Source organism: Brassica napus, chromosome A9 (genome assembly GCF_020379485.1).
Source record: "Brassica napus cultivar Da-Ae chromosome A9, Da-Ae, whole genome shotgun sequence".
Taxonomy (NCBI): Eukaryota; Viridiplantae; Streptophyta; class Magnoliopsida; order Brassicales; family Brassicaceae; genus Brassica; species Brassica napus.
The window spans coordinates 13,015,395-13,041,532 of record NC_063442.1 but is presented as its reverse complement, the minus strand read 5'-3'; the positions used below and the strand labels follow the sequence as shown (position 1 = coordinate 13,041,532).

Below are 26,138 nucleotides of genomic sequence, written 5' to 3'. Positions count from 1 at the left end.
AGTCGGGTACAAATCGATTTTTATCGGATCGGATCTATTCAGGTCGGTTCTTTTCGGGTCCGGGTCTATTCGGAGCAGTTCTTTTTCGGTTTCAGTTCTTTCGGGTAAAAAAATTTAGACAAAAAAAATACTTGTAAATTTTCAGTCTGATTCCGGATCGGGTATTTTTGGGTCGGTTCCAGTTCGAGTCTTTGGGGGTCCATAATAAAAAAATTTTGTCAGCCTGAGGTCTATAATTATGTGGAAGCATCGTGTCCTAGTGGTCAAGGTTTAAAGGCTTTTACGTTCAGGTCTAGGGTTCAATTCTTGGAGAAGACGAATTATGCAGAAAATTATAGAAAATACTTACAAGAGATCTTGAGTATGACGTAAGGAGTACCGTCAGGAATGAATCTCATAAGGCTACTCAGGGTGATGCAGTCAGTCGTAAATTTTCATAAAGCAGATAAAATTATCGGTTGTAATTTTACTCATAATTTGTAATAGAATAATTAACCAGAAAAAAAAACAAAAGAAAAAAAGGTCCATAATTAAAATAGATTTTTTGGAACCAGAATAAATAAATAAAAACTAGAGGAAATCATAAGCCGTACACGTGACAATCATCGACGGAGGAAATGATCTCTTCACCTCTTTATCGAATCATTTTCGGATGAGACTGAAATCGAAGCACTCACGTAGACGAACGAAGAAGATCAAGATCAGGAATGGCTCTCGAGGTAACCTAATTCTTCTTCACCTTATTGAATTCGATACTCTTATCTTCACGTTCCAATCAGAGTTTTTTTTTGCTGAGGCCATGTGAGTGTTGGTGCAGGCATGGTTAATGGATGATAGCAATGAAGATCCGAGACTTCCTCATCATCCTAACCCCAAAGAACTCCTCACTATGGACTACTTGGCAGGTTTCTCTCTCTCTCTCGCTTCCACTTACTCTTTACTTTCTTTTTTTTTGCAAAACGAGTTCCTTCCACTTAAATATATCGTCATTTCTCGAAACTGTGCTTGTCGTGAATACGATGTTGTAGTTCATACTTTACTGTATTTTGAGTTAAGATAAAGCATATGAGCTCTTAAAAAGAAAAAAAAGAAAAAAAAGCTTATGAGCTGACACGAAAAGAAATCTAAACTAAGGATATGATCAAATATACTATACAATAGCAGATCATACAACTATAACAATATTTTTTACTGTGTTTTGCAGAACTAGGAGTATTGTACTGGAAGTTGAACCCTGAGAACTACGAGAATGATTCCGAGCTACGCAAGATTAGAGATGAAAGGGGTTACGATTACATGGTACGTTCCGGTTAATTACCTCTTTGTGATGGCTTAGTATTACTCTCACTCGTTAATCTCATGAGAAAAATGATTGAACACGAGTAGTATTAGGATACTAGGGCTATATAATCCTGCACAACGAGAAGGGTGATTAAACCTTATACACTAGCTGCTTTATGAGATTGAGTATATAAGGCTCTATCTAAGCTAAGAGCTAATATAATCTTATAGTAGTATATATGTTCAGGTAACACAGTGCCTTCTTCAATTTAGGCTTTGGCTTTGAAACCCCATGTGCCAGCTGCTTAGTTAATATCTAACAAATTTGATGCGTAGAACTTTTAACTGTAAACAATCTTTATTGTAGGATATGCTTGATCTGTGTCCCGAGAAAGTCAGCAACTACGAGGAGAAGCTGAAGAACTTTTTCACAGAACACATTCACAAGGACGAAGAGATTCGTTACTGCCTAGCGGGAAGTGGCTACTTTGATGTTAGGGACAAGGATGACCGTTGGATCCGAATCTGGATGAAACCGGGCGATCTCATTGTCCTTCCTGCCGGAATCTACCACCGGTTCACGCTCGACACCAGCAACTACATCAAGGTATTATACAACCTCTCTACTAAAACGCTGATGAAACTGATACATTTGCTATTAAAAAGATTTGATCGTTGGATTTTGATGAATTGGTTGTTTTTGGTTTTGCAGCTAATGAGGCTGTTTGTGGGAGAACCGGTTTGGACACCATATAACCGGCCGCAGGAAGAACACCCGGTTAGGAAGGAGTATACAAAGAGCTTAACCCACAAGTTTGGAGAAAGCATTCAAGCTCATTAAGAAGATAGTACTGTGGTGCATTTCTATGTATTGTTTACTCAGTTGTGCTTGTAATATATTTGTGCTTTTGTTCAGATAAACAAAATATTTGCCACCTAAATACTGAAAGTTGTTAAACGTTTATGTGTTTAATTTTACATTTGAAAAGTGTTTTTAGCATCTTTTATAAAAAAATATATATTATCTAAAATTATATATCAAAAAGTGGAAACTTTTGATAAGTATTCAATAAGTTATATCAACTCAATTATGTACAGTTTTTTATGGGTATTGAGCTTCCCATAGGCCATAGCTTCCTTCGTTAGAGGATCAAAGACAAGATGAGGTTGAAATGGAGATGGGTAGTGAGAGAATTTGGATATTTTTTTTTTTGAGGGATGAGATATGTAGTTTAGGGAAACATTTGCAATAATTTTATTAAATTACAGTCTTTTGAAACTTTCTTTCATCCACAACACTTTATCTCTTTAAAAAAATTTATTTTGATTTTTGAGGACTATTTAAATAACAAAAACTAAAATGACTATTTAGCAGATTTTGCCTTTAATTAAATATCAAAAATATTTTAGATATTAAACAAGGAGCCTTTCCCACTAAGCTGACCCTGAGTCATTATGAACAAAACCAAAATCGAAGAGATGAAAGTATTGAGAGAATGTAAAAACCAAGTTGTTGACATAAAAATTTAAAAAAAATTAAACAAGAAACCTAATAGTTTGTATTTTTATAAGGGTTTTTGCACTAGATAGCAAAAATATAGAAGTATATTAGGTAAGTGGACAAGACACTGTGCATTTTTCAGTAATACCGAGAGTGTCATTGGTTGTAAAAAAAAAAAAATTGAAAAATTAAAGAATCTGAAGAGACGGTTGCAGAGAGAGAGAGAGAGAGAGAGAGAGAGAGAGATAATAATTCAAAGAATCGGAATGTTTAAAAAAAATTTCTCTTGACTGCAAAAACCCAAAGAGGTTTGATATAAATTTATTTTCTAGTATATCATCTCGTTCTGAACCAACATCTCATTTCTTAGTTCTCTCTGCAAAATCTCTTTTACCAATCTTTAATGGTCGCTTGAAGATTAGTCGATTTTCCAGAAGACATAGTAGATGAAACATAAGTCGATTTACCTTAGATGATATTCGCGGATGGAGAGGAACCAGTGGGCGTTAGAGTTTTGACTTACCAGTCTTCCCGATCAATCAACACCATCCTTAATGCTCTGAACGAAGATGAAATTCGGTATCTCAGAGAGTCATCTTATGAGATCCAGTATCCTATATTTGTAACCGGTTAATTTTGTCTCGTTAATACAATTTCAGGTTTCAGATGCCCTTTGTCACGAAGAAAATTCTTCCCTACCAAGGGGTGGTCGGCTGGGTGAAAACAACCATCAATTCACTCCACTAGCATGTGAAGATATTGAAGTAAGGATTCATCAATAATGTAGATATGCACGCTACTTTCAAATATCCAGTTACTAATATTAAAATCCGGAGAAAGAAAATGTAATCCTACAATCATTACAACATGGTCACAAATATATGCTTCCCTCTACTTCTTGGCTTCGTTAATATGGTAAATCTAACATCCAAGTTTCGTTATTTGACAGGAAACAGACGCAGCTGAACAGGAAATCATGGTCCTATGTTGTCGAGCACTTCCCACCTTACGTTCAGAACAGCGACCAACATTTTCTAAAATATCTTGCTTTGAATCTCATTTCAAACAAACAATTAGTAAAATATCTTACAACTCTTCTCTTTTCAATTATTAAAGCTATATCCGGTTTCAAGCTCTTATATCATCAATTACCATCAATATATCCGGTTTCAAAACGTAGTTTGCGTTTCCATACAGTATCAATAGAACTTAACTTTTTTGCCATTAGCCCGAGTAGCAGGTAACACATACGTAATGAAAAAATTTAGCTCGAGGATAAAATTGATAACTCAAAACATAAATGACATAGTTCGCTAATTATTAAAAAAAATGCACTTATGCACACTTCTGCAATTACCATCCATAATTTATATATTGAGCTAAATAGGCCTTTTTATAATATGTTTACATTTCCATTTGTCATCTGAACCTATTTACATTTTTCTTATGACTCGAAACAATATACTCTTTAAATATGCAATATATTTATATTAAAGTCGGTTATACGTTTCGATCGAAACGCGTGATAAATCTACCGTTGGATTGACTTTTCTTAAGGATTGTGTCCTCCCATGTGCATTGCCTCGATTTATTTATTTATAATTAAGAAAATCGAGTGCACGTACTCGCCACGTCATTTTCCTGACTTTAATTTTTTAAATCTTATCCTCTATCGTATTCGTACCATGGGATTCTCCACAAAATAAAAGTAGTATATGTTTATAAGCGAATTATGATTAAATGATTCCGCCATCTAAGGAAAGTTTCTCTAATTACAAAATAATTATCTCAATCAACGTATAATAAGTTTCAGAAAATGGTAAGAAAATATAGTCTGAATAATCTGATTGTTGGTCTATTTAATATAAACATCACCGGAAATATTCGGCATCGACCATTTATATGTATCTAAATCTAATTAAGCCAATATATATAACACGTCCCCTGTTTATAACGTCTAATTATATAAATTTTATCTAAAAGAAGTTATTACATTCCAAAATTATGAGTAAAATTGCGTTATTTATCACACAATTAATACTATTTTTACTAAATCAGATAAATTTAGCTTTCCCTTTTCAAAATAAATCAAATCCCAAATCATTTATTTACCAATTACGCTGAAAGGGCGAAATATCCAAAATTACAACCTATCCTTTCGCGACACGTGTCAACAAAGAAGGGCAAAATCGAGAATAGACATATGGTACAAGATTCCTTTATAGCCTTCCCGGTCTTTCTCTCTTTCATCATCCGTAACTTTTTCTCCATTGATTTTCTCTCTCAATTCAAATCAGAATCAAAGCAAAAAAAATGTTGGCTGTGTTCGAGAAGACCGTGGCGAACAGCCCCGATGCACTGCAGAGTCCTCACTCCGATTCGCCTTCGTACGCCTTGAAAGAAGGATATCTGGCGAGTCAATTCGTTTCCAAAAACTCGAACTCCGTCACGCTCAACCTCGGATCGTCGGGAGTGCTCGCTTACTCTCTCGATAACACCGATCATCTTGTTCACAGGTCAATTCCAAGTCCTCATTTCTCTCTTTCCTTACGTGATTTGATATAGCGGGATCGTTTTGATGTTGACCAAGTGCTCATGATTTTGATTTCGATCGGATCGATCAGATTTGCGAGATTGAACAATCGTTTGCTGTTTTACTTAGATTTGACTTTGTTTCCCCATCCGATCTAGGACTCATCGTTTTGTTTGTGATGGTGCTAAGTTTGTTAATGATGATGACGAATCTTTGTAGGATTAGAGATTTCTATAAACGTATTTTGACTTGCTTGTGATCTTGCTAATGATGATGATGACGACGAAATGTTAGTGAGCTATCGTTTGATCTGGATACGTATTTGGATTTGCTTGTGATGTTCTTGGTGATGATGATGATGACGATATGTTATTGTTCTATCGATAGAGCCTAGAACTAGAATTTTCTTTCTATGAAGAGATCTAAACACTAGTTTTTAATTTATAGCGTCTCTTGCTGTCTCTATATTTGGTGATTTGACTTTTTTTTTTTTGGACTTCTTATCTGATTTGACAGATTGTTTGCGGTTGTGGATGACATCTTCTGCATCTTCCGAGGACACATTGAGAACCTCCCGTTTCTGAGGCAGCAGTATGGGCTGAGCAAAGTCACGAACGAGGCCATCATGGTCATTGAGGCTTACAGGACTCTACGTGACCGTGGCCCTTACCCCGTCGACAAAGTTGTCAGAGATTTCCACGGCAACTTTGCCTTTATCCTCTTTGATGGCACCAACAAGACCGTCTTTGCTGCTGCTGTAACAACTCTCTTCTTGATCTGCCTGTTTTTTGAGTTATTTTGAGAATGGGTTTTGATGGTTTGTCAATGTGCAGGATGCTGATGGTACTGTGCCCTTCTTCTGGGGAACTGATGCTGAAGGTCACCTTGTTCTCTCTGATGACTCAGCCATTGTGAAGAAAGGTTGCTCCAAATCTTACAGTCCTTTCCCTAAAGGTAATTTAAGTTCGCTCTATGTTTTGGCTAATTAAGACCTTGCTTGGGTTGTTGTGTGATTGTGGTGATGTAATTTACTAAAAAGGTTATAACTTGTTACATGGTTTGGGGTTTTGAAGGTTGCTTCTTTACATCATCGGGAGGATTGAGGAGCTTTGAGCACCCCAAGAACCAGCTGAAGCCAGTGCCGAGGGTGGATAGCTCAGGAGAGGTGTGTGGTGCCACCTTCCAGGTTGATGCTGAGGTTAAGAGAGAGGGTACCGGGATGCCTAGAGTCGAGAGCTCCCAAAACTGGGCCGGTCATATCTAAACCGGAAATGTTTACCGAATTTACAAGCCCGAGCAGAGACGAGACTTTTGTTTCGGTTAAAATATCTCTGAGAATTTCCTAATTACTTTACCAATGTTGTTTCTCTGTTTGCGTTTCTCGGATTCAAATAAAAAAATAAGATTTTTTTCATCATTTGTTTTATGTTTTGGGTGAATTTGTCGAATAACCATAGTGAAAAAAAGGTCTATCGGTATCACTTGCACAACATGACTGGTTCATAAGCTAATGGGTCTGAGAAATGTTTATCAAATGTAATTAGGCACATTACAATTTACAATTAGCAAAGATGAGAAAGGTTTATATAGCGGTTGAAAGCCCATCTTAAAGCAAGCCTCTTGATGCTCAAGAAAAAAAAAGCACAGCTTCTTAGAGCATCTCCAACTCCACTCCATATTTTACTCCAAAATTGAGAAAATGGAGTAGAAAATGGAGTGATGAACAAAAAATAAAAACATATACATCACTCCATTTTCCACTCCATTTTCTCAATTTTGGAGTAAAATATGGAGTGGGGTTGGAGATGCCCTTATACGCGTAATCAAGTTCCACTATCTAAAGAATCCCAGGTTCGAATTTAAACTCGAAACTTAAAATAAGACTAGTGGTATGAGGTCATATATGCTCATAGCATAACTTTATTAAGCTTATCTCCACTTTAATCTTATCACATAACGTATATTTATTATAGTGATTTTGAACCCTAAAAACTAATGTTTTATTTGTACGATTTTTTCCTTCACCAATCAAAGTTGGAGATCTATTATACGTGCACCACCCCTGAATACATATGTATGCGCGTGCGTCTCATTGAAAAAGACAGAGTAAATATTTAACTATATAGCATTTGTAACGTTCCATATGTCATGGATATGACAAAAGAATAATGTTGGTGTTTGTCGGTTAGAGAATGCCCGCAAATTATTTTCACATAAACCAATAAAAATCAAAAACGTAGAAGGTGTAGAGAGATATGCGACTAGTAAAAATAAGTTTTTTTTTTTCAGCAAGATAAGTTTTTTTTTTGTAAAAATTATTCCGACTAGTATACTAATATAATATAAGCATAATTATATATACACATTTCATTAGTCAAAATAATATTATAAATCTTATATATTAAAACAGAAGTCACAACCTTGATTCGTGTATGATTTTTTTTTTAAATTGACCTAATAGACCTATTCATAGAAATTCATATTACATTTTAGTTTAGACTAATAATAAATAGAATTTTTAAAATATTTTAATCATAATATCTTTTGATATCTTTTCATTTTAAATATAAATATATTTATTTTAAAATTCTGACAAATCTGTTTAAAAAAATTTTTACAAGATCTTCATTTTTGAAATTATATTTAAATATTTTTGCTAATTTCGAAATTAGTTTAAAATATTATTATACATTAATATATTCAATTATATAAATAAAAAATAAAAAATCTATAATATTTTATTTATTATATAATCATAATCAATCATATTAAAATAAAATTATTATATTGAGACAAATATAATAAAATTGTATTAAATTTATATATTTATATATTTTATTTTCGTAATTATAAAATATTTATGTTCAAAATAAAATTCAATATGTTGGTAAGATGGGTTAACATTATCAAACTATATAATACATGTATAAAAATTAACATGTGTTTCTTTAAAGTTAATAATATAAAATTTTTGTAACTACTTTAATCATAAAATAATATATATTTATATATTATATTTTAAAAATTCTAATAAATCTGTGTAAAAATATTTGAACAATAACTTAATGTATTTTAAGTTATCATTTAAAAATGAAAATAAATAAATTATATCCTATTTTATCTACTTTATAGTCATGATCATGTTAAAATATAATTATTATACTAAAATAAATATGATAAAATTATATTCAATTGATAAATTTATAAATTTTATTTTCATAATTATAAACTATTTATTTAAAATATAATATGATGATAGAACAGCTTAAAATTAACAAACTATATAATACATGTCTAAAAATTAACATATCTTAGACTTTTATATATAGAATAATAAATTATCTAAAATGAATAAGCATAAAAATATTGGTAAAAAGAAATCCAATTTTGAAAGACGGGTCAGAATTTAGCATAAATTAAATACAAAATAATTTTTAAATATATTTTCTCATGAATATATTAATTTGCTTAATAACTAAATGCAAATACAATAAGATAAATATATAATAAGAAGTGGTAAATACATACGGTTTAAACAATTAATTAATTATAACCTGCAAATTATAAAATTATTGTATTTGAAATAGTTATATAAATATTTAAGTATATGATTAACATTAAAAATATATACCACTTATGTTCTAAAATAATAATTTATGTATAGAAAAGTGAAAACAAACACCCGCGCGGTTGTACGGATCAAAAGCTAGTATATTTTAAATTTTAAATAAATTATCCAATAGCAATTATACTCATTAACTAGTCTACCAGTTGATCAAATTTTCTTCTCTATTAAAAAAGTAAGTACAAATATTATTTACCATAAAATGTCATACTAAGTTCATTTTATTAATTACATCTATTTGATTATATATATTAATCTATTAAAAATATAACATATATAAAAATCTTAATAATTATAAAGATATTACTAATAAATCAATTTTAATTGTACATTTTCATTTTCATTTTATTTATAGCAAAATCTATTGAGAAAACGTCTCAAGCAAATCTTACTAAAATTTTAAATATTTTTCTAAATTAATGCATTCATTAATTTTTCTAATTATTAATATAGTGTTATTATAAAATAATTTGAAATACAATTTTACTATAAAACAAAAAAATTTAAAATTCTATTCTATTTTAGAAATTTATAATTATAGGTTATAGTATATTAAAATAGAAGTAACATATGAATTAAATATGAAAATTATATTAAATTTCGAAATTAACATTATTAAAGTTACTTTCATTTAAATAAATAAATAAAGTATCAATCAGCGTTTAAAAATATTAAAAAATCATTCATTGTTTAAAAGGATTAAATTCATAAATAATACGGTATTTTTATACCAAAAAAATTATTAACAAATGTTAAACTTTTATATTTATAACTATATATTATTTATTATTTATTTTAAAATCACAACAATATATTATCAAAATATTATTATAGACAATACATAATAATATATAACTAACCCTTAGTTTAACTCTTATTTGCAAAATATGTTATTTGAAAACTTTGAAATTTTAATAATTCACTAAAGATACCAATGAGAAACAATTTTAACTATAAATTTAATGTTTATTTTTAGTTATAACAAAATATGTTGAGAAAATAATTAAAATATTACCTAAAATTTTAGTTTTTAAAAATAAAACAATGTATTAGTTAAGTAACAAAAATAATATAAAAAGTCATATAATTTTCCAAGCTCAAAAGTAGTTGTGAAAATTTCTAAAATTTCTCTTGACCAAATTTATTATTTAAAAAATAAATCTTTCAAACTAGTATTCGAAATTTTACAAAAGACAAAATCATAGAAGCTAAAATATAATGTTTTCGAAATGCAATACAAGAAAAAAATATGTTGTAAAAATAAAAGTGGTATAATATTTTGAAAATTTAAGTTATAACAAAAAGTCAAATTTTTTATATAATAACAGCAAAAATATAATAAAATAATATGATAGATGCTCTATGTATAAAATATACTAAAACAATATGGCTAAATTATTTAAACTGAACAATATATTTACTTAATTATAAAATTCTGCAATATACTAAAATAATATATTCTAAAGTATTTTTTAAACACAATATGGACATATAAATTATTCCAAACAAAAATCTTTCTATAATATAACTAAATACATTTTTAAAATGTATAGTATGCAAGCTGTAGAAACTAAAAAAAATATTTGAAGGAGATTTTCTATTTGATTATTTAATATTTTATACTATGAATTCATTGTACCAAAGTCCTTGAAAATATACTAGTATGTAATCTAATTAATAACAAAGTAAAATGTCTAAAACAATTCATTATATATTAATAATGCCAAATAAGAAATTTAATCAATAAGATTATATAGTTACACAATATATAACACTAAAATATAAATCATGTATTTAAAATATTTATGATAGTATCATTGTTATACATTCATAAAATGGGTAGATACCCGAAAGTCTAGTGTTTATTAATGCTTTTACACCAAAATGTTCAGAGCTCAAATTTTAATAATATAAATTATTATTTTTTATGCAGGTTAATGGAAATTAATATATTACAGATTTTCATTTTAGTATAATTGAATTATTTATGTAATGTTTTATATAACAGTCATCCATATGAAAATTCTCATAATTTATGATAAAATAATAAATAAATTTTAGTTTTCTTTAATATAAAAATAGTTGAATAATTTTTTTAATAACCATCTAATTAATGAAAAAAACATATAAAAGACATCTCGATGATACATAGAATAATTTTAAAAAAATTAAATCAGGTAATAAATATTTTCGTCTCGATTTCAATAATGTATTAGTAAATAGATATTTTAATATAAATTTTAATAAAAAAATGTACATAATTAATGTAATTAAACATTGAATACCGGAGTTAAATGAACCTCTGATTTTTCAATAAATAATGTTTTCTCTCTTTTTCCTCTTTTTCTCATCTTTTATATTTATTTTTATTTATATGCTGATTTTTTTTTACGAAATAGTGCATATAATAATGATATATATATATATGTTTTAATAAATTTATTATTTTCAAATGAATATTATAATATGCATTCAAAACTTATTAATATACATTCGATTGCGCCAAATCCTAACAAAATGGTCAAGTGGAAAACACAAAAAAAAAAAAAAAAAAACTTGACACACACAAAGAACCAACATAACTTTCGTGTAGGCGAAAACTCACGAATCGAAAACCTTTTGTTCGTCTCTTACGTCAAACTCATAAAAACAGATGTGTGCATGTTGAAGAACTTTAGATCAGTTTTTCGGTTAGGATAAAAGACGATAAATTTAGTTTTGGAACTTTGAATAGTTTTCAGCTGTGATCTGGTAAATTTATCCGAATGTTCTTGGGATGACGTCTGTATGGTTAATCGGGTTCTTCGAAGAACCAATAATTAGGTTACAGCAAACTAAATACAATGAATTAAGACAACTTCTAAATGATATAATAAGGTTGGTTATGATGTTGTTATCTTGATATTAACTTTTTCCTTTATCACTAAATTAGAGAGAAGTTACCATAGCTCTTAAAATATAATTAAGGGTTGGTGCATTAATCATAATCCCTAAAAAGCTATGATTCTAAACTATGTGCTGGAAGACAAAAGCATCAGTTAGTTGATTGAATAATTACATAGATACTAGTTAATTATATTAAAGCAATAGTTCATATTTGAATACACAATCATCTTTCACTTATTTGTCCAGTTAACGATACCTCACCAATAACAGTCCTTATATAAGTTTATGTTCTAGTTAATCCTCAACAAACAAAAGAGTATATAGTTCACGGTAGATATTACTATTTGGGTTGTAGAAACAAAAACAGTTACTATTTAAGTTGCAAAAAATTAAAACAGTTACTGCTATTTAAAAATTGTATTAAAAATCAGGTACATTTATATTCACATAAAATAATATAAAAGTCTATGGCTTTTTAAATAAAAAAGAGATATAAAAGTCTATGGCTTTTAAATAAAATAATATATGGAAATTGTCATTACTAGTTTATTTCTTTTCCCAATATCCTACTCGAAATGTAGCTAGCTCAATTAGCCTTTGAGTAAACTATATGGATACCCTTCATATATACTTTACTTATTTTATTTTTAAAATATAGTATGTATACAATGAATCAAGTCTATTTAACTCAGCTTCTTCATCATCTTCCTTTCATATCACTCACTCTCTCTCGTTTGTATCACCAAACAGTATTGTACTTACCATATGTAGGAGAGGCGCACCAGCATCTGATGAAGCTGCCAGCATGATCTTAACTTCTCTCTCTATATATTATATATGTAGATTTGATCAGGGAAGATCAGATCATGTGGCAGTTTCACCCGTTGATGGTTGCATCAATAAAACCCTAATCTTGATCCCATTTGCTTTTTTCATATGTCTGTAATTTGATGGTTCCCTAATTTATTTTAGTTGATCAAATCTCGAAGCGAAAGTGCCGCCATATCAAGAAAGTAGGTCTTGAATCGAGAAAGCCTCAATCTTTCTACATGGTTCTTCACTTGTAAGTCAATATTATTGAATTTTATGAGTTTATGTATTAATTTGTGTATAAGAGTCCTAATTTTTATCCAGGATTTATATATGAACAAATCGTCAAATGATTTTTTTGTAAGATTATTTGATTAAAAACGAAAGTTTGTGAACATGTCTTTCCTTTGATTTTTATTTATATGTATGGGATGAGATGTTGGGTTGTGGCTAGAATTTCTATATTCAGAATTCAAATTCAAAATTTTAAATGATTTTGGTATGAACCTGTTAAGTTTTTTCTTTAATTAAGACATGAAAAAGAGTAAATCAAGTTAAACTAGTCGTATTTATGAGTTATGATAGCGAAGCGTACGTGTGTACGTATATGTTTGTACATGCTTAAATTCTTATTTTTGTCAACTTATACATGCTTTTTTTTTTTGTGAATCTGACTTATACATGCTTTAAATAACAAAAGTAATACATGTATGTATTAGGGTTTTTTCTAAAACCGACATAAGTGTAGTTGTATAGTATCTATTTTGTGGGTCTCGATGCGGCTAATAAACTTTTATTTTGTGGGTTTCAAGACATTGCAGATCCAAACCCCAAACTCGACATAACTGTCTATGCTTTTGTCCAATTCACATTTTCAGAATCCGAAACGATCATATTTCTGTTGATTTTTCTCGATGTGATTAAAACCCTACTTTGTGTTGGATAAGATTGAACTTTGAATATTAATTTGATTGACACAATGATCTCTTCTGTATTTTATTAGACTAGGGGCATTGCCTCCGCGTAAAAGCGAGGTTGTGGACATAGTTCTTGTTTCATCTCAATATGTGCTAGAGTTATTGAAGTTGTAAATTTTGCGTTTTTTTTCCAAGTTTTTTAAATTGTTATAGGATTAGAGTTGTGATGATGAACTGTGTATGCATTATTTTCCACTTATGAAGGACTAAACTGTGTTAGTAATATGATTGATATAGTTCATGTTGTTGTTTGCTGTGTTACTGAGACTTATTGTTTGTTTGTTTTTTTTAATTTGTTTCTTGTACTGTTAAAGTACATAAATTATATTAAAGTTGTTGAGAGTACCTTTTGTTTCTGGATATCTTTTCTCCAGTTTAGTTGGGTAAGTTGTGTGTATTAATTAATAACTTTTATTATTTTTATTTTTTATTTTATTTTTAAACTTGTGTTCTTACCGGACATTTAAAACAAATACATGAAGACTTGTAGAAATAACTATAAAATGAGTGACAGTTCTGAGTATTTGGACTTTAATGAGTTTTAAACGGATTTATGTATTTCTCTTAAGAAGACAATAGCATTAGCCTGTTGACATTGGACATGTAAACTATTTTTATTATCCTTATTTTTTTATTTTATTTTTAAACTTGTTGTTCTTACCTACCTTTAAAACAAATATATGAAGACTTGTAGAAATAACTATAAAATAAGTGACAGTTCTAAGTATTTGGACTTTAATGAGTTTTAAATGGATTTATGTATTTTTCATAAAAAGACAATAGCATTGGCCTGTTGACATTGGACATATAAACTATTTTTATAAGACAAGATGAGTGAGCAGGTGGAGCTGTTGTTGCCGTCTTTGTGTTTGTCGGGATTGTCTCTTGTATCTTTTGTTGTGGCTGTGTTTGTTTATCTTTTATTTGATGGATAATATGTAAACAAAAATCATTATTAGTTGTATTTATCAGAGTTTATAATTTACTCTGCTTTTTTTTGTTTAGGCAATTTCACTGATCTTGGTTGTCGTCTTTATCTTCTTCGTTGCGAAACTAAGTTTGTAAATTGTTAAATAGTTGGTCGTGTAGTTTGTATTTGTTTAGCTGACTCGATATATGTGTCATTAAGTTTTAGTTGAGGTGATTGGTTTGGGTTAATCATCCATTTACCTCTCCGAATAAGAGCGGCTCTCTAGCTTCTTGCTTTGGTGTTGGTGAGGTTATGTGCTCGTGAGGTCCGGTAAAGAGGAGAAGAGGAGGATGCTCTGGTGGAGGTGGGTAACGACGACCGATGCTTCGACAAGCTTTGGTTGGTCGGCCGGAGCAACCTCTATTGTTGTCTGATGCAATTTTCCTCTCTCGTGGTTTCTTTGCTTGATGCCCATCGTCGGATGTTTGTGGTAGGTGAATTTTTTGAAGGTGTGTTTGGGGAGGCTAATTTATATCGGTTTGTGACTCATGGTTTTCATTCTTGCTTCAACACTGTCTTTCCACAACGCGTATCGTGTCTCTTAGTAGTTTTGTGGAGTCCTTTTGACTTTCTCGTCAACTCTCGATTTTGGGTTTAGTTACATTTCGTTATTCGTTGTTGTGTTTTAGTTTGTTGTTTTCTGCTACTTATAACTCTCTATAATGTTTGTAAAAAATTCGAAAATGATAATACAATTTTAACATGTTTACCAAAAAAAATTGCTTTTCTTTTTTGACCTAACATTTGAACATATATTTGCTATGCACTCTTAAACTTTGGCATTGTTTATTTTTTGGCTATTGTCTCAGACGTGAAGATTGTTTCCCTTGGATTGTTTTTTTTTTGTCATCCCTTGGATTGGTTAACAGAACTATCCCAATGTTCTTCAAAAGACGATTCGGTCTTTTTCATTGTCAATTCTGTTTTAGTTACAGTAAAGATAAACATGTGTCTATGTCACCAGGTTCGATTTTATTTGAGCATTACGTTTGAAGCTTTAATCAAGGATAGCTCACCAGGCTAGTTTTTGGCTGAACCCATAGGGTTCTAGAACTTCCTCGTAAATAACAAAAGCATTCGGTTTTAAAGTTTTTCCACAATTTGTTAATACTTTCAAATAATTTCATTACATCGACATCATACGTTTGAAGCTTTAGGGTCTGACTGGTTCAACCGCAGCGGTTGCGGTTGCGGGAGTTTGCGGATGCGGATGGTTGCGGTTTCTAGCGGTTTTAAGAGATTTGTACGACTGGTTCTGCGGTTAAAAATTGGTGCGTTTGCGGGATACTTATGACTGGTTAACTACCAAATGCAGCAGCGGTTAAATAATAAATTAACAATATTTACATTTTATACAATTATAAAAATATCAAAAATAATAATATTATAACAAATATAAAAGTTATATTTAGAAAGTTATAATTTAATTTTTTTTAAAATATAGAAAATATTTTTATTTTAGAGTTTTATAATATTAATTAAAATATAATAGATATATTTTAGCATTTTTATAATTCCAATTTAATTTTTTTATTGAATATTTTTATTTTTGTATTTATATTGTTTTGGAAAAAAAGAAATTTTTTTTATCCTCCCGCAACCGCCCGCAACCGCAACCGCAAACGTTAGCTGGAACCAGCTTTTGAATTTATGAGGTTCAGAGTGATTTAGAGTGGTTTGGAGCGGTTTGGAGCGGTTTGGAGCGGTCTGAGCGATTGTTGCGAAACGCCAACAACCGCTACCAACCGCAAAAGCTGCGTTTGCGGGTGTTAGCGGGAAAACCAGTCGTACCCTTAATCAAGGATAGCTCACCAGACTAGTTTTGGGCTGAACCCAAAGGGTTCTAGAACTTCCTCGTAAATAACAAAAGCATTCGGTTTTAAAGTTTTTCCACAATTTGTTAATACTTTCAAATAATTTCATTACATCGACATCATACACAAGACCACAGGTCTTGGTAGAACGATTATCAAGACATGGCTTCGCATCAATATTTTTTTTTTTTTGTTAAACACTATGTTATTTAAAATTTCTAAAGATAAATATTTACCAGAAGTCTTTATCAAGTTTAATTAATAATTTTTTACAAAAGCTGGAAAATGGAGTTTGAAACAAACTATTAATTCCACCACTTCGACCAATCAGTCACCTCAAAAATATCTAATTTATTAAAACTGAAATACAAATAAAAAATAAAACTAAAACTTACAAGTTATTTACAACACAATGCCATTGAATTACTTATTTTTTTATTTTTTATTTTTCATTGAATTAATTATTAAACTTAACTTTATTCATTATTTGAATTTTCTTAATTTAATAAAAATTATTTCCTAAATTAAACCACAACAAATTCAATTGGTTGCAAGCAGTGGCGAACCCATATAGTGGAGAAATGGTCGGTTGACCCACATGACTTCTGCAAATAAATGAGTTTAGCTTATGTATGATTGATTTTGGCTGGAACATTTGGTTGAGATCCATTAGCTTGACCCCCATGGCACTAGTTCTTTACTTTGACCCATCTTAATTTTTTTTAGTAATATTACATAATTATTTTAATAAGTGACCCCTATGAGAGATGATGCTGGCTCCGCCACTGGTTGCAAGAACCATAGCATAACACCCATTATAAAATTCTATGTGACAATCAGAACATTAATATAATTTTTTTTAAAGGAAAGAAATTTTCTACTTGATTATTCCATATTATTAATTTAATGTAATAAACTCGAAAATATATTAGTATATAATAACAATTAATAACAAAATGAAATGGATAAAAAGATCATTCTATAATAATGTTGGCTAAGAAACCTAACCAATGAAATTATATTATACAATATATAATATTAAAAAATAAATCATATATTTAAAATATTTGCAAATTATAAAAGTTACATATTTAAAAAATGAAAAGTTATCCGCACGAACATGCAAATCAAAATCTAGTAACAATTAATCGATTATAAATGGTCCGGTTCAGATATACTGTAAAGTCAACCATTATATATGGTCAAGTTTACTAATATTTTTGGAGCCATAATTAACATCGAAATATAGTTTTTCTTGTTTTTGAATCTTACTCAACTTTTTTTCTAAACAAGGTGGTTAATCTTTTTTTAAAGAAAAAAAGGTTAAATCCGGGTATGTTAAAGACACAGAGCTAACCCTCGGATGGGAGGTGTAACCCACGACAGGTCCTCTCCCGGATTTTCATACGGACGTATCCGCAGCTATGGTAAGCAGGACAATGTGACTTAGTTTCCGCAACAGGAAGATCGAACTTGGAATGTGTTTGCATCCAAGGCCCGTCCACTACCACTGGACCAGAAGGCCCGCTCAACAAGGTCGTTAATCTTATGCAACTTTTTCTGCGTATTTCACACCATTATAATTGAAACTAGGTGTTTTACCCGCGATGCAGGCTTAAACATTTTCATAAATTTTTAAAAATTTCTTTGTATACTATATTCATTACTAAAATAAATCTTAAAATAACTCAATATTATATTTTAATTATATAATTGAAAAAATTATTTGATTAATATTTAATTATATAATTTATGTTTTTAATGTTTTACTAAAATAATTTTTCAGATAACAATACAGTATATATATATATATATATAGAAATTATCCTTTTTTCAAATTATATTTTTAGATTTTGGATAATTCAATATTATATTTTTAATTATATAATTAAATTTTTTATTTAATTAATATTTAGTTATATAATTTATGTTTTTAACTTTTTACTAAAAGACTATTTCAGATAACGATACAATATATACATAAATTTTTTTTTTTAAAAATTATATTTTCAGATTTTGAATAATTCTTACTATTATTAATATTAATCAATTATCTAATCAAATCAATTAAAATTTCTTTTTTATTTTTTAATTTATTTATATATTTTATTCATTAAAAATATAAACGATATTAACAACTCTAACTTTTAACCTGAGAGCTCGATTCCAAAAATTTACTTTATTTGATTAATATTTAATTATATAACTAAGAACTTTATTTGATTAATATTTAGTTATATAATTTATTTATTTTTAACTTTTTACTAAAAGACTTTTTCAGATAACAATACAATGTATACAGAAATTAAGGATATAAACAATATTAACCGCTCTAACTTTTAACGTGAGAGCTTGATTCCAAAAATTTACTTCGCAAATAATAGTATAGATTATATATCAAAATGAACAAATAGTATTTTTTATAATCTGTATTTAATTATTCTATTTTTACTTGTCAATCGCAGTTTTTCAATTAAAAAATCTTCAAATTAAATTTTCTGATAACCAGAGCAGATATACGAGAGGTGAATTCATGAATCGTGACGGTTATAGGACTGGACCGACTGGTTTTCGGTTACATTTGTTTGGTGGAAAACAAAAACAAAAACAAAAGCAAAAATGATTGCCATTTTGAGAAGGCCAATTTTGGAGTTTAAATCACCAGGACTATATCCCCTATAATATTAATAGAGAAATATTTAAATAATTATAACTTTAATTTTGTATTAATTAAAAAAGTCTTACTTAGATAGGTATCATTTAATTAGAACTAGAGCTGTATGACAAAAAATTAAATATTTTTCACGTAATTAAATGATATTTTTTTCACGTAATGTAACTAAATATTTTTATACCATTATATAATCTATAAAGATTATAATAAAATGGTGAAAAAAAACATCACATAATACATATATTGCTGTTACATAATTACACTAATAGTAAAAGTAAAATGATTTATATAACTCTAAATGTAAATATCACACAAATATTTTATTTATTTAACCGATATCATTTTTATTTATCCGATATCAAGTTGGCTAGTGGTAAAGGAAATGTTAGTAGCCTTTCATTGGTCCGGATTAATACGCGTTGGAAAGAATTATTTACAATATTTAGGTTCCCTAGTAAAAAAGAGAAACCACTTATTTATTTTTTAGAAACATACTTTTGTTTTCTATAAATAATATAAGACTTATTTATTTTTCACGTATATTATGACATTATGCATAATAATTAAAATATATATTTTTAGTTTATTTTTAGTGTATGTGTGTGTTTTCCATAAACTAGTATATATATATTTAATATTTGAGATGTTTTGATAGATTTTTGGTCATAAATGATAACTATATTTAAATTTCCAACCCGTTATATAAGTAGTCTTAATTTTTTATTTCTCAATCTGATATATAAATATTCGTTATGCATTTTTAGTAAAATATTTATATTATACTTATTAAAATGAGTAATTTGTTAGAATGAGTAATTGCATTTCTTGTATTTATGTTATTATCAAATTAATTTTATTTTAACTTATTGACTTTAACATTTTATTATATGTAGGATTTTTATTTTATATGAACTTTTTTTTCTTTTTTTTTAGAATATTGTTATCTTGTCTAAATGTTTTTCTTTACATACAAAGCTTGAATAATATTCTTTTGAAACTTTTCCTATTACAATTTTCTCATAAGAAAAATCTTAGGTGTTTTTAATTTTTTTAATACTAATACTTTAATGTACATGTTGTTACCAAATCTAATATTCAAATCCTTACTAGAGAAAAATAATTTAAGGTAAAATTCAATTGAACATATGTAATATCATACATAATTTTTAAATAATTTTCTAATAGCATTTTAGTTATATATATCTAAAACAATATCGTCAATTAAATAGATTAGTCAAATTGGTTATTTGAAAAATTTAATTAGGTACAAATCATCTAGAATTATCAAGTAAAATGGATCTTTTTAAATATGTTCTCATTATTAAGTTTTTATTCCCAAATATGGCATATCCTTTAATTTTTTTAAATATTGTTAATTGATTTCATTAACAATAAAATTGTAAAAAAATGTAATAAACATTATTAAATAGAGGATAATACCCACAAATTTATGGAAAGAGGTTTTCTACTTTACATATTAAGGTTTATAATATTAATGTGCATTAAGTGTAATATTTATATCATGAATTTGTTGTGGACTAGATTTAAGAAAAAAAATTAATTTAGATTTAAATTTATTAATTACTTAAATGGCATTGTATCTTATATATTAAAACAGAAGTTACAACCTTGATTCATGTGTGATTTTTTAAAAAATGGACCTAATGGACCTATTCATAGAAATTCATACTATATTTTAATTCAGATTAATAATAAATATAATTTTTAAAATATTTTAATCATAGTATCTTTTGATATCTTTTCATTTTAAATATAAATATATTTATTTTAAAATTTTAACAAATCTGTTTAAAAAGATTTTTACAAGATCTTCATTTTTGAAATCATACTTAAATATTTTCACTAATTTCGAAATTCGTATAAAATATTATTATACATTAATATATTCAGTTATATAAAATGAAAAATAAAAAAAATCTATAATATTTTAGTTATTATATAATCATAATCAATTATATTAAATTAAAATTATTATATTGAGCTAAATATAATAAAATTGTATTAAATTTATATATTTATATATTTTACTTTCGTAATTATAAAATATTTATGTTCAAAAATAAAATCTAATATGTTGGTAAGATGGGTTAACATTATCAAACTATATAATACATGTATAAAAATTAACATGTATTTCTTTAAAGTTAATAATATAAAATATTTGTAACTACTTTAATCATAATATATTTTCATTTTAAATATAATATATATTTATATATTATATTTTAAAAATTCTAATAAATCTGTGTAATATTTAAACAATAACTTAATGTATTTTAAGTTATCGTTTAGAAATAAAAATAAATAAATTATATCCTATTTTATCTACTTTTATAGTCATGATCATGTTAAAATATAATTATTAGACTAAAATAAATATGATAAATTTATATTCAATTGATAAATTTATAAATTTTATTTTCATAAATATAAACTATTTATTTAAAATATAATATGATGATAGAACGACTTAAAATTAACAAACTATATAATACATGTATAAAAATTAACATATCTTACACTTTTATAGATACAATAATAAATTATCTAAAATGAATAAGCATAAAAATATTGGTAAAAAAGAAATCCAGTTTTGAAATACGTGTCAGAATTTAGCATAAATTAAATACAAAATATTTTTTAAATATATTTTCTCATGAATATATTAATTTGCTTAATAACTAAATGCAAATACAATAAGATAAATATATAATAAGAAGTGGCAAATACATAAGGTTTAAACAATTAATTAATTATAACATGTAAATTATAAAATTATTGTATTTGAAATAGTTATATAAATATTTAAGTATATGATTAACATTAAAATATATACCACTTATGTTCTAAAACAATAATTTATGTATAGAAAAGTGAAAACAAACACCCGTGCGGTTGCACGGGTCAAAATCTAGTTGTAATTAAGTTGTAAGTGTTAGGGTTATTTCTTATTTGTACTCCCTATTTTAATAAAGTATATATCAATTTGACTTACATGGTAATATAATAATCAATTAAAAAATCAGTAAATCCAGAGTCCAATTGCTAGAAAAACTTATATTAACTCAAACATAAATGTTTATGATATGATAAACTTAATACTTGACGATCTCATTAAATTAATATTCAATGATCTCATTAAATGAATCTTTTTCTTTTAATATCTCAAGGTTGATTTATATTATGATCCAAAGTAATAACTTTTTTTTAAAAGTGTAAGATATATTCTTAGTCTGTATTATTTGAACAACAATTTAAATCAAAGTTTGCTATATATTATGGCTCAAGTTGTAACGCTCCGACCGTCCACAGCTAAAGAGCCACCCACACCCGCTCTCTCGGCCCGTGGATCCCATCCAGTTCCAGCGATCGGTCCGTTAATTTTTCAAGGTTCGAAATCATTGTTTACTGAACTTGCAATCACCACATGACCTTTCTCCGTGCTTTGGCCTCACTTGCACGCTATCGCAAATCACTTCCGGATAAGTCACCCATCCTTCCACTACTCCAGCTCAAGCACGCTTAACCTCTGGAGTTCTTTCAGGATGTGCTCCAGAAAAGGTAAGTTAAATTTGGTGAAATAGGTAGCTAAATCAATTCTCTTAAGCTTTTTCACATATCACAACTCGGGATGTTACAATTCACCCCCTCTAAAAGAACGCAACGTCCTCGTTGCGCCCCACGACAGGTCTCAAGACGCCTCTCAGGTCAGAACTGAGATGGCTAACCAGCTCTGATACCACTTGTAACGCCCCGACCGCCCACAGCTAATGGGCCACCCACACCCACTCTCTCGGTCCGTGGGCCCCATCCCGTTCCAGCGATCGGTCCGTTAATTTTTCAAGGTTCGAAATCATTGTTTACTGACCCTGCAATCACCACATGACCTTTCCCCATGCTTTGGCCTCACTCGCACGCTAATGCAAATCACTTCCCGATAGGTCACCGATCCTTCCACTACTCCAGCTCAAGCACGCTTAACTCTAGAGTTCTTTCAGGATGTGCTCCGGAAAAAGTAAGTCAAATTTGGTGAAATAGGTAGCCAAATTAATTCTTTTAAGCCTTTTCACATATCACAACTCGGATGTTACACAAGTATTGCATATTTTTTGCTTTAAATTTGAAAGTAATATTATTTATTTAAGTGTTGATATTTTTATTAATAGCAAAGAGACGCATATATTCAAAATTATTTTGTTAATAAAAGAAAAAAGAAAAATATTGTTCGGTTTTCAGGCATTCTTCACCTACATAAATCCAACTATATAAAAACAGCTAAATGGGAGCTTTTTTAGAGGTGCCACATGGGCAAAAAAATTGAGAACCAACCAATCTGCCATGTCATCCCGGACTGGATTTGAAAGACCAACCTTCGCAGTCCATTATTACTAAATTTCAGAGCCCATTTACACCATTCTCAGCACTCTATTTTAACAGCCCATTATTACTCAGATACTAAAGGCCCTAACCCATTATTACTCATATACTAAAGGCCCTAAAACATAATCCCTGACCCATTAATACTAAAAACCCTAAAACATATAATTCTCTAAAAACTAAAAGATCACTCATCCTCACCCTAACCCTAATCACCGACTCCATCTCATCATGATTCTCTTCTTCTTCATCTCATCTCATCTTCAACTTAAATATAATCATTTTTGAATGAAAACATTATTATTATTGAAATATTAATTATTTATCCAAAACTCTAATAAACAAATTATACAAGTTGTTAATGCACTCGGTTGTTTGCAAAAAAGCTTTTCATATTATTTCCCTTTTTCATTTAATGCACAAATACAAATGTAGATTTTCCTTTTATCTAGAAGATGTTTTTTAATTTAACCTACAAATTATGAATCGTTTGACTATGTTTATCATAAATTTGGTTTTATATATATATTTAGTTTTAATATATTCTTCATTATTTACATCTTATTAGTTTTAAACCATACAAAAAACATATATTAATTGCATATTTTAAAACTTACTTTATAGTTTAAAACGATTAAAGTCACAATGACCAATTATTTTCCAGCACCACCAAAAACTCGAAAAACCCTATACAACTGAAATTTTATTTCCATATATTAATAAATTTTATTTGTTTATAATATGTTTTAAAAACAAACCAAAACAAAATTGTGATAAAGAAGGAAAGTTTTGATAGAATGACCAAAATGTTTTATTTAATTGGTAAAATGATCCTTATACCCTAGATATATAAAATTTAATTAAAAATATTAAAAAAACATTAAAAAATAAAAAAAATAATTAAGTAATAGTCTTAGATTATACGTTTTCAAAATACAATTTTTTAATAATTTTTTAGTTGATTTTTTAATTGCAATTTTTCTCTATTTTTGTTTTCAATTTATTTTCTTGTAATTCTAGCCGAAGTTCACAACAAGTGGGAGCGACAACCTCGGACCACAAACAATTATCTCTAGGATCATTAGGATGTGGCTCATCACAAATCACACAAATAAAAATGCTTTCCTAGGAACAACTTTCATTTAATTATTCTAACAACATTTCAAATAATTGCTTTTAACCACTAAACAGGAACAAAAAATGGAAGGGCGGGTGCCTATTTCTACGTCTGACACAATGTACCAACGGTTCGAGGAAGGGAAAATTTATCACATTAGATATTTTAATCTTCTTCCCAATAACCGACGGTACATGCTTACCGTTCAACCATACATAATCAATATCAATGAGACAACAATTATAACACTGATTCAAGAAAACATTCCAACGATTTCTTCATACATTTTCTGGCCCCAACGTTATCCCCAGTTGATCAGCTTAGCAAGTTCAACCAACTTCCTCCCAGATCAAAAAAAACCCATACCTATCACACATACAAATAAATTCTCTATTTTTGTCGCTAAAAACAAATTATTCCCACATATGTTGTTGGCCGCATATGCCTCATCTAAGGAAGTGATTTATATAACCACAACACAAATACAAAAAATCATCATTGGATTGCGTTAAGAAATAAATATATAATACAATAATTTTTTGTATATCCAAATTGGTGTGTCTAATTATATGGGACAATGAGGCGGCTAATTTCAGGGAGTTAAATCGCATATCTACCAGGAAAAACCAAATTGTAATCATCACAAGTATCATTCCAAGATTACATGAAGGTAATCAACTAAACATAAAGTCTATGTCTAACTAAATGCTTACAAATATTTCACTTTTCAGGGAAACTATCACTCACAACCACACCAGGATCGCGCTTTTACTTTGCAAACGACATAGATATCATACAACGCTTTCAAAAGAGGAATAAACTGCTATCCTAAGCCTAATGGCATACCTCCACATGGGATCAAACCACAAGACGGAAACCGACACCAGTCAACTGTTTTAAAATTTACACTTCAATGCAAAAAACCATATATTTTTCAAATTTACTATTGTTTAGAAAACGGAAACTGATCACCGTATCACATTCAAACAAAAACTCTATGGTTAATTCTACAACGAACAAAACTTAACTTCCAATATCTGATACTTAAAACTACAAAAATATAAAATTTACTTTAATAAAACATATTATCCGCGCGAAGGGCGGACCCCGGCTCTAGTATATATAAAGAATAATACATAAACTAAGTTGTTTTGTTATTATCAAACGACTTATATATCAAATGTTTTTTCTTGCAACGCAATTCTTTGGAACTTAAATTATGAAAATTTTATATTGAAGATTAAGAAAGCTTTGGCACCTCCCTTATTATTTTTCGTAGTCTAGGAAAATATTAATAATAACCTTTCATAGTAGTTAATGATATATATCATGTTAACCTAACTTTCATCATATACAAAGTATCAGTTACAAACAAATAATATCATCATCTTTCTATATTTGGGCTTTAAGTATAATACCAACCGGGCTGCAAAATTTTATGTTATCTTAATGTGATCCATAACCAAATTATACTTCAAATTATTAGTCTAATCCAATTTTAATTGTATTTTTAAAGAAAGTAAAAATCTAATATTCTGAAAATTAGTATAAC

General features: G+C 28.5%; 2 protein-coding genes across 2 annotated transcripts; both read left to right on the top strand.

The window, feature by feature from the left end:
* Window positions 1–526: 526 nt before the first annotated feature.
* On the top strand, window positions 527–2,274 carry LOC125577896 (acireductone dioxygenase 4). Its single transcript, XM_048739995.1, has 5 exons — window positions 527–719; window positions 818–905; window positions 1,205–1,299; window positions 1,649–1,888; window positions 1,994–2,274. The coding sequence occupies exons 1-5, from the start codon at window positions 708–710 to the stop codon at window positions 2,120–2,122; spliced, it is 564 nt and encodes a 187-aa protein (XP_048595952.1). The 5' UTR covers window positions 527–707; the 3' UTR covers window positions 2,123–2,274.
* Window positions 2,275–5,014: 2,740 nt separating this feature from the next.
* LOC125577895 (stem-specific protein TSJT1-like) lies at window positions 5,015–6,732 on the top strand. Its single transcript, XM_048739994.1, has 4 exons — window positions 5,015–5,298; window positions 5,832–6,072; window positions 6,149–6,269; window positions 6,389–6,732. The coding sequence occupies exons 1-4, from the start codon at window positions 5,096–5,098 to the stop codon at window positions 6,577–6,579; spliced, it is 756 nt and encodes a 251-aa protein (XP_048595951.1). The 5' UTR covers window positions 5,015–5,095; the 3' UTR covers window positions 6,580–6,732.
* The last annotated feature ends 19,406 nt before the right edge of the window (window positions 6,733–26,138 follow it).

What these genes read in the sequence shown, in the direction of transcription:
- LOC125577896 (XM_048739995.1), top strand. An exon ending in CACTATGGACTACTTGGCAG is followed by an intron (nt 906 to 1,204) that starts GTTTCTCTCTCT and finishes TGTGTTTTGCAG; the next exon opens with AACTAGGAGTATTGTACTGG. An exon ending in AAAGGGGTTACGATTACATG is followed by an intron (nt 1,300 to 1,648) that starts GTACGTTCCGGT and finishes TCTTTATTGTAG; the next exon opens with GATATGCTTGATCTGTGTCC.
- LOC125577895 (XM_048739994.1), top strand. Translation starts at nt 5,096, where the DNA reads ATGTTGGCTGTGTTCGAGAAGACCGTGGCGAACAGCCCCGATGCACTG. An exon ending in AGACCGTCTTTGCTGCTGCT is followed by an intron (nt 6,073 to 6,148) that starts GTAACAACTCTC and finishes GTCAATGTGCAG; the next exon opens with GATGCTGATGGTACTGTGCC. An exon ending in TTACAGTCCTTTCCCTAAAG is followed by an intron (nt 6,270 to 6,388) that starts GTAATTTAAGTT and finishes GGGGTTTTGAAG; the next exon opens with GTTGCTTCTTTACATCATCG.